Source organism: Grampus griseus (assembly GCF_964374135.1).
Source record: "Grampus griseus genome assembly, chromosome: 7".
In the NCBI taxonomy this organism is placed as follows: domain Eukaryota; kingdom Metazoa; phylum Chordata; class Mammalia; order Artiodactyla; family Delphinidae; genus Grampus; species Grampus griseus.
Window position 1 is genome coordinate 59131862 of NC_139001.1, and position 12335 is coordinate 59144196.

General features: G+C 44.8%; 1 protein-coding gene across 2 annotated transcripts; it reads right to left on the reverse strand.

The window, feature by feature from the left end:
- Positions 1-437: 437 nt before the first annotated feature.
- Positions 438-11782, reverse strand: CDCA7 (cell division cycle associated 7; the record flags this gene model as incomplete). Of its 2 annotated transcripts, XM_082658776.1 has the most annotated exons (10): positions 438-468; positions 1419-1555; positions 1962-2111; positions 2977-3114; positions 3743-3949; positions 4980-5057; positions 5366-5602; positions 8198-8434; positions 8853-8978; positions 11762-11782. In XM_082658776.1, 10 exons carry the CDS (start codon positions 11780-11782, stop codon positions 438-440), a joined length of 1362 nt encoding a protein of 453 aa, XP_082514902.1. The 2 variants fall into 2 exon arrangements, with proteins under 2 accessions (XP_082514902.1, XP_082514903.1); XM_082658777.1 differs by lacking the exon at positions 8198-8434.
- Between the last annotated feature and the right edge of the window lie 553 nt (positions 11783-12335).

The following is a 12335-nucleotide window of genomic DNA, read 5'->3' on the forward strand; positions in this document are numbered from 1 at the left end:
AGGGCTAGTCTCTGGAAATCAAGAGATGTAGTTAGTTAACACTAGTACTGCGTTTCTAAGTGCTTGGTTTTATGGGTGGATTCCAGGGCTATTTCAACACCAATTAAATCAAACATGCTTTCATAAAATTGTCATTTAAAAAGGATTCTGAAACTAAATGGTGGAAGAGAACCACTGGAGATAAGAGGGGGATGGCATGGGATGAGGGGTGGGGGGAAATGCAAAGGAGAAACTGCAGGAGGGCAGGGTACAGCTGGCACTACACCCCTGTGATGCCCAGACACGCGTGCATGTCTAATGAGGTTAACCTGATTTGCCTATAAGACAGACTGATCATCAGAATTCTTAAACTCGGGTTTCAATCACATGACAAAATTGAAAACTTTAAAACAAGGAAGATTTGTGAAGTGGAAGGCAGGTAGTGGATCTTCCAATTATTATGCTTGCATTTCAAACTCCTGTTTTAGACTGAAAGAGAAGAGGGAACATGTCAGGATATGGTTTTCGGCCTAACAATTCTCTTCTGAAAACTAATTCCAAGAGACACACGCACCCCAGTGTTGATAGCAGCACTATTTACAACAGCCAAGACATAGAAGCAACTTAAGTGTCCATCGACAGAGGAATGGATAAAGAAGATGCGGTACATATATACAATGGAATATCACTCAGCCATTAAAAAGAATGAATTAATGCCATTTGCACCAACAGGGATGGACCTGGAGATTATCATACTAAGTGAAATACGAGAGAGAAAGACAAATACCATATGATATCACTTATATGCAGAATCTAAAATATGATACAAATGAAAACTTATTTACAAAACAAAAACAGACTGACAGACATAGAAAACAAACTTATGGTTACCAAAGGGGAAGGGAGTTGAGGGGATGATAAAATCAGAAGTCTGGGATTAACAGATACAAACTACTATATATACAATAGATAACCAACAAGGTCCTACTGTATAGCACAGGGAACTAAACTCAGTATCTTGTAAGAAACCATAATGGAAAAGAATATGAAAAAAAAATATATATATATGTATAACTGAATTACTTTGCTGTATACCTGAAACACAACATTGTAAATCAACTATACTTCAATTTTTAAAAAGTTAAAAAAATAATAATCTTCTGAGAGCCTAATTCACTCTTTTAAACGTTTCTATCAAGTTATAACACATCTTAAGTGTACAGCTTGAATTTTACACACGCATGCCCACGAGGGTCACCACCACCCAGATGAAGATATGAAATGTTTCCAACCCTCCCCGACTCCCCATGTGCCCCTTTCTAGTTAATACCTGCACCCTCCTGCCCTCCATGAGACCACTCTTCTGACTTCGACCGTTTTATTAAGATACAAAAATGAATGTCAGATTTGGGTGTGGAAGAGGGAAAAATCAGCCCTACCTTTTCAAGTAAGCATGCACGTTCCCGAAGCCGTGGTACTTGGCTAAGTACACGAGCACCCCAGTTGCACACCGCCCGTCTCTCTGCCGACAGAAGCTGCAGTTGCAGATCCCGCGACACGGTGGGCAGTGCCAGCTCTGAATAAGCATGAAAAGGCACCATTAAGTTAAACCTCACGCCGCCGCTTACTTATTTACTCCTGTTTAACCTTTAAGATGGGCCTGATCAATTGCATTCAGATCTTTTTAATTATTAAAAACCTCGTAACATGGTTAACATCAGTTAGTCATGCATCACGTTCCCTTAGGAAATCCCACGGAAAAAGTTCCACAGCCACTAGCAGGGCTAAGTGGGGAACGGACTTCCCCGAATGGCCGGGTCGGGAGCACTCCAGAAGGGCTCACCACTATCCACCAACACTCTGAATGCATCTGTCTTCCCCGAAATGAATGTCCCACAACATTAAGGGCTCAATCTCTCTCTGGCCCTATCAGCTCACGGCAGACTCTCGAGCCCCCAGGACCACCCCTTCGAGGCACGTACTGGGTCTAGCAGAGCATCCCTGACTTCTTCACCGTAACGGTTTCGAAGGCAGGGCCCGCAGAACTGGCCTCGAACGCCCCAGCACTCTGGGTTTCTGCAGTTTGTCTTGGTATCCATAGTTTTCTGGCGGCACTGATGACAAGTCGTTCCCTGCAAATAATAAGCAAATAAGAACCAAAAACAAAAACACTGCTTTCTGTAGACAAAATACTTAAAGAATGTCCTTCTTTGGGAATTCCCTGGCGGTCCAGTGGTTAGGACTCCACGCTTTCACTGCGGAGGGCAAGCCGCACAGCCAAAAAAAGGAGGAATTTGACTACAAAAAAAAAATTTAAAGAGAAAAAAAAGAATGTCCTTCTTTGTGGGTAAAGTCTCATATTTTCTCTTTGAATCCTAGTTCACATCTATACACACATGTATACAAAAGGACATGAAAAGTATCTCAAGCATGGTGATTTCATTCAACTGGCAGACGCAATACCTTATGTTATCAAAACTACAACAAGAAAAGATATGTTTGGGCTTCCCTGGTGGCGGCGCAGTGGTTGAGAGTCCGCCTGCCGATGCAGGGGACACAGGTTCGTGCCCTGGTCCGGGAGGATCCCACATGCCGCAGAGCGGCTGGGCCCGTGAGCCATGGCCGCTGAGCCTGTGCTCCGCAATGGGAGAGGCCGCAGCCTGCGTACCGCAAAAAAAAAAAAGATCTGTTTATCTTTACCACACAACCATATCCCCAACACCTATCTATGTAGACACACGTTAACAGATACTTAGGTTGAATGAATCAATTTCTAAATTAAGAGAAAAGATTTTATGCTACTAAAGACTTACTAAGCAACTACTACTACTGCAAACTTACTAAGAAAGCTAAATCCCAAGGATGCTACAAAACTCTCTGTTCTTACATGAAAAAAACACACAGGCACACATCCCATATGCTAAGACTGTTAGAACATTAGCAAAATGTCTCTCTCACAGACGTGTACATTTCCAGACATCATTTAGAGGCTCTGACCAATGAACGGTTATAGATCTTCTCTCGAGAGTTGCTGCAGATGTTGTCCAATTCTTCCTCCGTGATTTCGTCCACTGGGCGAATTATATGGGGAAGGGCCATGGATCCGGGGCGACGACTTCGGGGCATGTCATCTTCCTGCATAATGAGAAACATGGAACAGAGTGGCCTTCCTGGCTCTTGCCAGCTCTGAATCTCAAGATACTCGCTTTGTCATTTCTTCAGAGAATTCAACCTGGAAATCATTCTTAGAGCTTACGGAGAAGGGGAGAATCCTAAGTTTACTAAAGATCATGGGACAACATCATGGAAATGACTCCTACGATTAAGAAAAGCCCAAGATAATTTTGATCCTCTTGCCTGCTAGCAAGAACCATCAAAATAAGCTGATATGGGGCTTCCCTGGTGGCGCAGGGGTTGAGAGTCCGCCTGCCGATGCAGGGGACACGGGTTCGTGCCCCAGTCCGGGAAGATCCCACATGCCGCGGAGCGGCTGGGCCCGTGAGCCATGGCCGCTGAGCCTGCGCGTCTGGAGCCTGTGCTCCGCAACGGGAGAGGCCACAACAGTGAGAGGCTCCCGTACCGCAAAAAAAAAAAAAAAAAAAAAAAAAAGCTGATGTGACTTTAACCGTTCTGGAGTGTTTGAGAAGAACATTTCATACGGATCATTGGTGTTGAGGGGGTGTGTGCTCCCGTGCTGTGTCCATGACCCTGGGCCCACAGAACATGACAAACAGAAGAGAAAGCATAAAAGCGGAGAACTCACGTTCACGTAGCCGGCCACGGGCTTCCTCTTTCTCACCAACATGTACTTATCCTCTTCCTCCTCGTCCTCCTCCTCATCCTCCGTGGGCGGGGCACTGTGCGACCCAAGGACCCGAGACCTCGACCTGGTGAGAGGACGAGCTCTCCGCTCAGGGTTTCTCCTGCAGGAGACACCTGGGAATGTGCGCCTTCGGGGTGTCTTTGGACGCTGAACAAAACACAGAGGATTGGACCCGTTTATTCCAGAATGAGAAGTGGCACCTTCTCCTGAACCAGGTTGTCCTTTAAGTAAAAGGAGTACTCCACTTCCCGATTTCCTTCAGCCTCTCTGTAATGCATGGAAAATGAGCCCAGAAATGATACAGCCATTGTAATTTGGCTTTTGTTAACACCAAAACTGGTTTCTCTCAAACTGAGGGATGATCTATTTATGCTTTACTCAATAAAGATGTAAGAAAGAATCTCGTTCTCCAAAAAAAAACCCTTTTCTACAACATCTCTTGAGCCCTGAAACATATTCACTGTTCCTATACTGCCCAAGAGAGAAATGTATGTATGCTTTTCCTTGTTCTATTCCTGCTCACGGAGAGGCGGAAAAGGAAATCTTTCCTTTTGTACCACACCAGACACACCAGATTCCCCTGAGTTGCACCAGCTTAGTTTCCTCAGGATATAATCACATACATTAGGCCATGACTTGGTTAACAAATTGTTTTTGCTTTCTTTTTTTTCATTCTCAGATTTTAAAAACATCCATTACCATGTAGGAGGAATCTGCCAATGCTGGGGATACAGAAAAAACCATTTTCGATCTTTATTTCCTACCCCTGAGGGTCTTAGGTTTACTTGGGTGGGAGGAAAAGAAACAACCAATCAAAAGAGGTTTGAGGAACTTCCCTGGAGGTCCAGTGGTGGAGACTCCGTGCTTCCACTGCAGGGGGCGCGGGTTCGATCTCTGGTCCAGGAACTAGGACCCCACGTGCCACGTGGGTGGCCAAGGAAAACGGAGGGGCTTGGGGTTTGAGCCCCACAGGAGCTCGGCATCAGGGGACAGGGGCACCCCTGGCCCAGGGTGCAAGGAAGAGGTCCCAGAGATCTGTCAGAAGCTTTCCTCTATCACCTCTAAGTCTGTCTACAAGACCACATGAAATAACGAAATTGGACTTTAAAATCAGACCTGCCCATTTAAAATCAGACCTCCCCAAAACAGTACCATACAAACAAGGATTTGTACTTACTGAACTGGAGCCTGGCAGGGAACGACTTCCAGGGAAGGAGCCAGGAAAGCTTTCTAATTCTGACATTAGTTTTGCAAGCTAAAAAGGGAGAACAGTAAACAGAAGTTATTGGTTTAGAATAACTACTGAAAACAAGTAAATTCTGGAAATCACAGTAGCACGTTTCAAAGAGTTTCTGATTTCCCCTATACATCTACCAAGACTTTAATAGATTAAAAAAAGAAAAGTTAAGTTTAGGAAAAGAAACACAGTTTAAAACATATGTTATGAAAATTTCAGAGCTACATGGAAAATAATTCTTATGACAAAGATATAAGCAACAAGTGGCTTAGAGAAAAGCTGGGAAGGAAGGGTGAGTTCTAATACATTCAAAGTCAGATACCTACCATTGCTTTGTTTTGCTGTATATTTAAAGCCCTTTTCTCCAAAAAATTCATGCCACTTTCATCTTCTGAATCAGAATTGCAATCGGTCACAGAATTCTCTGAGGGTTCGGAGGGCACTGCTCTCTCGTTGGCAGCTCCCCTGGTATTTCGAGTTGGAAACTTCATGGCCACCCGGAGAGGTCCGGAACTTCTGCACTGACTGCGGGTCCGACAGCCCGCGTGGTCTGCCTGCAGCCTCTAGTCAATCAGAACAAGTGAGGCATTAATGACTTGCTGATTGTTGCACAGTCTGCAACAGTATGACTACAAAATATGCCTTTGGAACAAAAAGAGCTTGCAGCAAATACATTTGCACTGAACACTTTAATTGTCAAGTTTAATTGACAGCTCTGGGTAACAAAATCAAGAATTACAAATAAATACAACAACCTGAGTGTAGTTTAACTCGGGGAGCCTACGTGAGACACATTGTTATAAGCCACCTTCACAGTCCCTAGGCCAGTGGTTCCGAGCCATTTTTTTAATGTGAAAATCCCAGCTCCCTTTTTCATTTCTTTAAAAATAGAATCTTTATGCATTTTGAAAAGAATTCCCCTAGGAGTAAATATGTGTGCTCTCATAAATATTATTTCAATGCTTATGGCAATACTAAACTTTATTAAAAGATGTCTCAATGTTCTGTACTACTTTTTTAAAAAACTAGCAAAATATATAACATAACATAAAATTTTTCACTGGAACCATTTTTAAGTGTAGAGTTGAATGACATTAAATACATTCATTGTTCTGCAACCATCACCACCATCCATCTCCAGAACTTTTTCATCTTCACAAACTGAAACTCCATACTCATTAAACAGTTACTCCCCACTCGCCTCCCCCTCAACCCCTGGCAACCACATTCTACTTTCTGTCTCTATGAGATCTGACTACCTCCCTCTCTTATCCACTTTTTGGAAGCCTAAAATTCTTAAAATCTCAGATTCCAAAAGTAGTATGTTTCCACCATTTAAAATGTATGAAAATTAGCCACTGGGGAAATGCAAATCAGAATCACAAGACATCACTTCCCACCCACTAGCAGAACCAAATCAATAAGTGCTGCAAGGATGTGGAGAAACTGGAACCCACACACCCACTCTGGTAGGACTGTAAAATGGTGCCGCCAGTTTGGAAGACAGTCTGGCGGTTCCTCAAAAGGTTAACCATACAGACTATATGACTCAGCAATTCTACTCCTACTGAAGAGTGTACGTCCATACAAAAACCTGTATGCACATGTTCAGAGCAGCATCAGTCCTAACAAAAGGTGCCAACAGCCGAAACGTCCATCAACTGATGAGTGGATAAATAAAATGTGGTATATTCACACAATGGAATATTATTCAGCAATAAAAAGATATGAAGTAAAAAAAAAAAAAAAGATATGAAGTACTGACACATGGAAGAACTTTGAAAACATTATGCTAAGTGAAAGAAGCTAGTCACAAAAGACCACATATTGTAGGGTTCCACTTCTAGGAAATGCCCAGGATAGGCAAATCTATGAGACAAAATAGATTAACGGTTGTCAGGAACTGAGGATATTGGGAAAGGATGCAAAGTGACTGCTGATGGGTACAGCATTTCTTTTTGGGGTGACAAAAATATTCTGAAAATGACTGTGGTGATGGCTGAAAACAAACAAAAAAAAGAGAGAGGCAAAAAATACCACCCATAAAGTCCCAGAAACGGAAGACTCATTTTTTAACATTCCAAAATCCCCACCGCTTTTTGTACTATTCTTATATTTTTAGTGTGCATGGGTTGAAAGATATAAAATGACAAAACTTTTATCAGTTCTTAAGCCTTTTAATCAATTGGCATTTTATCAATCGCAACAAATAGCATCTACAAAGAATTGAAACATTGCCCAGAAATGATTCAGGCTATAGACAATGTTGGGTGACATCCAGATTCGCAGATCAGCCCCTGCCAATAACTCCAATACATACTGATTCAGACCAACACCACCTCTTAGAGGAAATATTACATTATCGTGAAGTTAGACAGTGATAAACACTCGCTGGTCAGGCGTCCTCACTTATGTCAGTGCCGCTCAAGTGCGGTCCCAGGCAGTGGACCCGTGTCAGAGCACAATGAGCTAGAGAGCACGCACCTGACTGCAAATCAACAGTCTGTCGAGAAAGTCTTGCTAACAGAAAAACGTGTGCAGAAGTAACCAGCATGCTCGGGGAGAGTGGGACCGAGGTGCGTCAGCGGCAGCAGTGTCCTGAGCAGGACAACAGAGGCTAAAGGTAAGACAGCATGCACAGGAAAAGCCAACAGAGGAGCCAAAGTGGAAGCAGGCAGGGCCCTAATTGTCATTACCTGCACTTAAGCTCCTGCATGGGAGTTATCACAGGCTTTCCGGATGCAGGCACAGATCCACTACAGGAACCGACATTTACTGAAGGCCTACTCTATGTCAGGCCCTGGGCTGGGCACTTGAACTTAAATGTGAATGTAGCTCATCTTGAGGACACGTGTGCTTCCTCTGATTAGGCTGGATTTCTGTAGCAACAGAAATCTGCAGGCGGGCCAATTCTATCTTACCAGTTTCCAAGATTTCCAGAGACTACAAAAATGGTCAAGCTTTACAAGGAGAACTACAGTAGCAAAAAACTGCTTTAAGACATGAAGAAAATACTCTTAAAACTTTTTAAAAGATCAACAAAATCTTCTGGCATGACTAAAACGAAAATCTTAAGAAAAAAAAAAACTTTTTAGGCAAGTACGTCATGCCTCTAAAGGTACCTTATTTCTTGATATTGGTGAAATTCTCAAACTCACCATTCCATCTTGTATCTCACTCTCTGAGAAACCGCAAAACGATTCATCATCAGAGTCGGCATGAAAAATACTGGCCAGTTCGTTAGTGACATCTGGCCTTGGTTTCTGTAAAAATCCACAATGGTCTAACACATCTTGCACCTCACTTTCTGAAAAGCCGCAGAAAGATTCATTATCAGAGTCCTCATAAAAAACATTTGCCAGTTCTTCACTGATATCTGACCTGAATTTAGGTTTCTGTAAAATAAATAAATAAATGTGGTTGTGCATTTTTTTTCCTTTTTCAAGAACCAATTTTCCATAAACCGTGCAGAGAGCAAATCACATTTACAAGTGCACTACAAGAGAATAGCTTTTGTTACAAAGAAAAATGGTTCAGAGGTTTACAAATGATTTCTGAGTTGTTATGGCAAATCATCAGGCATGTTAGGTTAGGCGACATTTCAAAAGGATAGAATAAGTAGCTAATCTACCTCCAACAATTACTACCTAGAACCACAGCAAAAAGTGAAATGAAATTACAGTGCATACTGTATTTTCATAACGGCTGTATAGAAATGTAAGCAAAAAGCAAGCAGTTTTAATCACGCACAAAGCATTTGAGGCATTTTGAGCACGGCAGACTCCATTCTGTTTATTCTCAGGCAGCACTTACTGTGTTTGCAAAATTATCAGAAGCAAAGCTGTCACAACTGTCATCAGAGGATGACGAGGTTTCCATGGAAATCAACTTCACATATCTGAATTTCTTGAAGTTCTTCTTTGCTCTGCGATCCTTTTGCTGCAAACAGAAATGGCAACACTATTAAATGGGTTGCTTACCGCAGAAGCTAACGAAAGATATCATTTTTGAGTTGAGTAGGTTCAAACAGCACAGAGGAGATGTGTCCACTTCTTATACCCTACACAGAAAAAGTTTGCAATTGCTACAAAAATTTTTTCTTATACCCTACACAGAAAAAGTTTGCAATTGCTACAAAAATTTTTTCAAAACCAGGTAATATCCTAAAAAGAGATCCCTGTGAAGGAACATTATAACGACAACTATCAATTTATTCAAATATCTGTAGAGCTACCCCTTTACCCACCTTAAGAGCCCCAAACTCTTAACATTATTATACTGAGCTCCCAAGGCATTAAAAGCTAAACTCCTAAAAAAAAAAAAAAAAAAAAAAAAAAAAAAGCTAAACTCCTAAAATCTGCCCTTAAAAAAAAATTAAACTGTACTTCAAAAGTACAAAATGGTAGTGATTTCTCTCCCTCAGCCAAAATCAAGCTAATGAGATCTTTCTATGTAAGCTTTGGGCTCTGTACTGTGATGCTAATTTCCTAAACTGTAAAAACTGGGCAGCACCTCTACTTCGAGATGGCAGGCTTTCAAACAGGCCTGTGCCAGTCAGGAGGGGTAGAGTGATTTCAGCACAAGCCCTTACAAATCAAATATATCAACCCAGTGAACAAATGTACAGGAGCCAAGTTAAAGGTCAAACAGTCCTCCAAACCCAGGTAGAATGCCTGATTCCACTTCAGGGCTCTATTAGGCTGGCCAGACATTCAGCTCTTTCTGCAGTCCCCTTGCTGCACAAGTCTTAAGTTTTTAGAAGTCCTTTCATAAGACACAAATGGCCTGTGGATATGAAAATGCAGCCTTCATTCATGAACACTGAATAGCCTGGCACTGCTCATCAGAACATGCAACTGGCATCAATCTCATGTAAAAAGATGGCCGTTTCTACCATTTCTTAATATTTAATGAGATTTCTTAAATGCTGTATTAGTAGTTCCTATATTTTTCTCTTCTGAAGTATAGCCATGGAGTAACAGAAGTGACTCCTTACACTGAAAACTTTTGAAAAGGCAAGCTCTGCTAGGGGTCCCACATAAATAATGCCAAGATGTGAGGTGTCGGGTGAACAGAACATTCTGACCTTCCTTCTATACTTAACATTATGCATTTCTCTTGCAAATAAAATTATTTTCATGATCATGGGACCCAACCACCCAGTACTCCTCAACAGACTCCATTCAATCATCTTAGGAAGTTTTAGTCTTTTGTCCTTTTAGAAAGGCAGGCAAATGTGATAATAGGTAGAGGTACTACCTATTAAAGGAGATCTCAGAAACTCCCCATTTTCCAGATGAGCAAATTAAAGGCTCCAAGGAGGTGAAACAGATTGCTCAAGATCACAGGGTTGCAAGGAGTCTGCAGTCTCCTAAAACAGCAAAGCTCCCTGCACTACTGCAGGAATTATCACCATTCACTCATCAGTATACCTGCCAGCAGTCAGACGCCCAAGACAGCCTCAAGGGAGGCATTCTGTTGGAAGCTCGCAGGGAAATTCCTGCTGAGCTTTAACTAGTCACCACATGCCAAGAGTTAGTTATCAGGCAAATGTATACCTGGAGGAAAAGACCTAGAAAGAAGCAAGGCAAATGATCATGGTTGAGATGGACTTTCTTGGCAGATAGGTAATAACTAACACCACTTAATAGGTGTTTTTTTGTGCCAGGCACTAAGTATGCTTTCACATTAATTCCTTGCAACAAAGGTGGAAACTGAGGCTCAGAGAGGTGAAAGGAACTATTCAAGTCCCACGATGGCCCAAATTTGAACCCAGGCACGTCAGAGTCCAAGTCCAGCTACACGTCTTTCTTCATGCCGAAAGCCAATGCCCAGGTCCATTCAGGAGAGCTGTCTCTGAAACCACGCCCCCAACACGCCCTCTCCCACCCACCCCCCAGGGAATCCCAGCCTTCCCACGTGGGCCCCTTACCCATATTTATTTTAAGCGTGTCACTCTCTTCCTTTTCACCCAACCCCCACCCTCTAACCTCTTCTGGGGCAGACCCTCCGTTCCGGTTTCCGTTAGAGCAGAAAGTAACGTTCCATCAGGGCTACGTCCTGCTGCTGAGAGGATGGTTGGGGGTTGGGGAGGGGAGTGGGAAATGAGCAAACGGTCGGCGAACCGTTCAGACCAAGTCCTTCCGCTGCACTAAATCACCGCCTGGGACTAGAAATGCCCCCTCAAGTGTGCATAACCCAAGTTCTAAAGAGACCGATTTGCAAGACCTTTAAACTCCAAACCCTCAGTGGTTACAAGCGCCTGCCGGCATGGTTGATGCAAAAGCGGGCGGGAAGCGCGCGCAAGGACCCCCAGTACGCGCGGGGCTGCGCGCGGGAAAGGGCCTGGAGGCTGCAGGGCGGCGTTCCCCTCCGCGCCCCGCGGGCAGGTCTGCGTACAGCGGACACAATGGGCCCCCCCGGCCAGCCCCCAGCGCACGTGCACCTCGGGCGCACGTGGCCTCGAGCTCCCCGGGGCTGCCAACCATCCTGCAAAGCTCTCAAATCTCCGGACCGCCCGCGCGCCGGGTGCACACGCCCGTCGGGGGCAACCCCTAGTCCCCGAACTACCCGCAAGTGCACAACATCAGGGGCTTGGCTCAACGGGCGCCGCCCAGGACGGCCACCAGTTGATAAGGGCACTCCGCCGCGGAGATGGAGGGGGTCCGCCCGTGCCCAACACCCACCGCGCCCATCCCGCGCCTTCGCCCGTCCAGCCTCACCGGCACGCGGCGAGCGTCCATGCTGGCGGCTGGCGCTCTGAGCGCTGAGAGCTGAGAAGCCGCGCGCGCCTCCGTCCCACCACGCAGGAGCCGGAGCTCGAGCAGCGCGGGCCGGCGGGCGGGGCGCTCAGAGCCCGGGCCGGAGGGGCGGGGCGCGGCAGGCTTTCCCGCGTTGGGGCGCAGGTCCTGCCAGCTATGGTAACGGTCCACCCGCGCGAGAGACCCACTCGGCCCCGGAAAAAAAGCGGTCCCCCCAGATACCCTGAAGTCCTGTGATAGCCGTGCAGTCCCCTAAAATCCTCCTTGGAACTGTGATGCCTTGGGAGCTCCAGGACCACTCCTCTTTACGTAGCTGCACGGTCCCGAGCGAATGGCGCGAAAATGGGTCGTATTGCCCCGGGGTTAGCAGGCTGATTTGCATGAATTCCGGGGCTGGGAGAGGAAAGTGGAGATGGGAGTCGTGGAGAGCTGCGCCGGCCTCAGCATTTAGCACTTTCCCTGCGGTGTGCGGTTTACGTTATATAAAATAAAAATCAAAGAACCAAGCACGAACTCCACCGTTTATCAGCCCAGG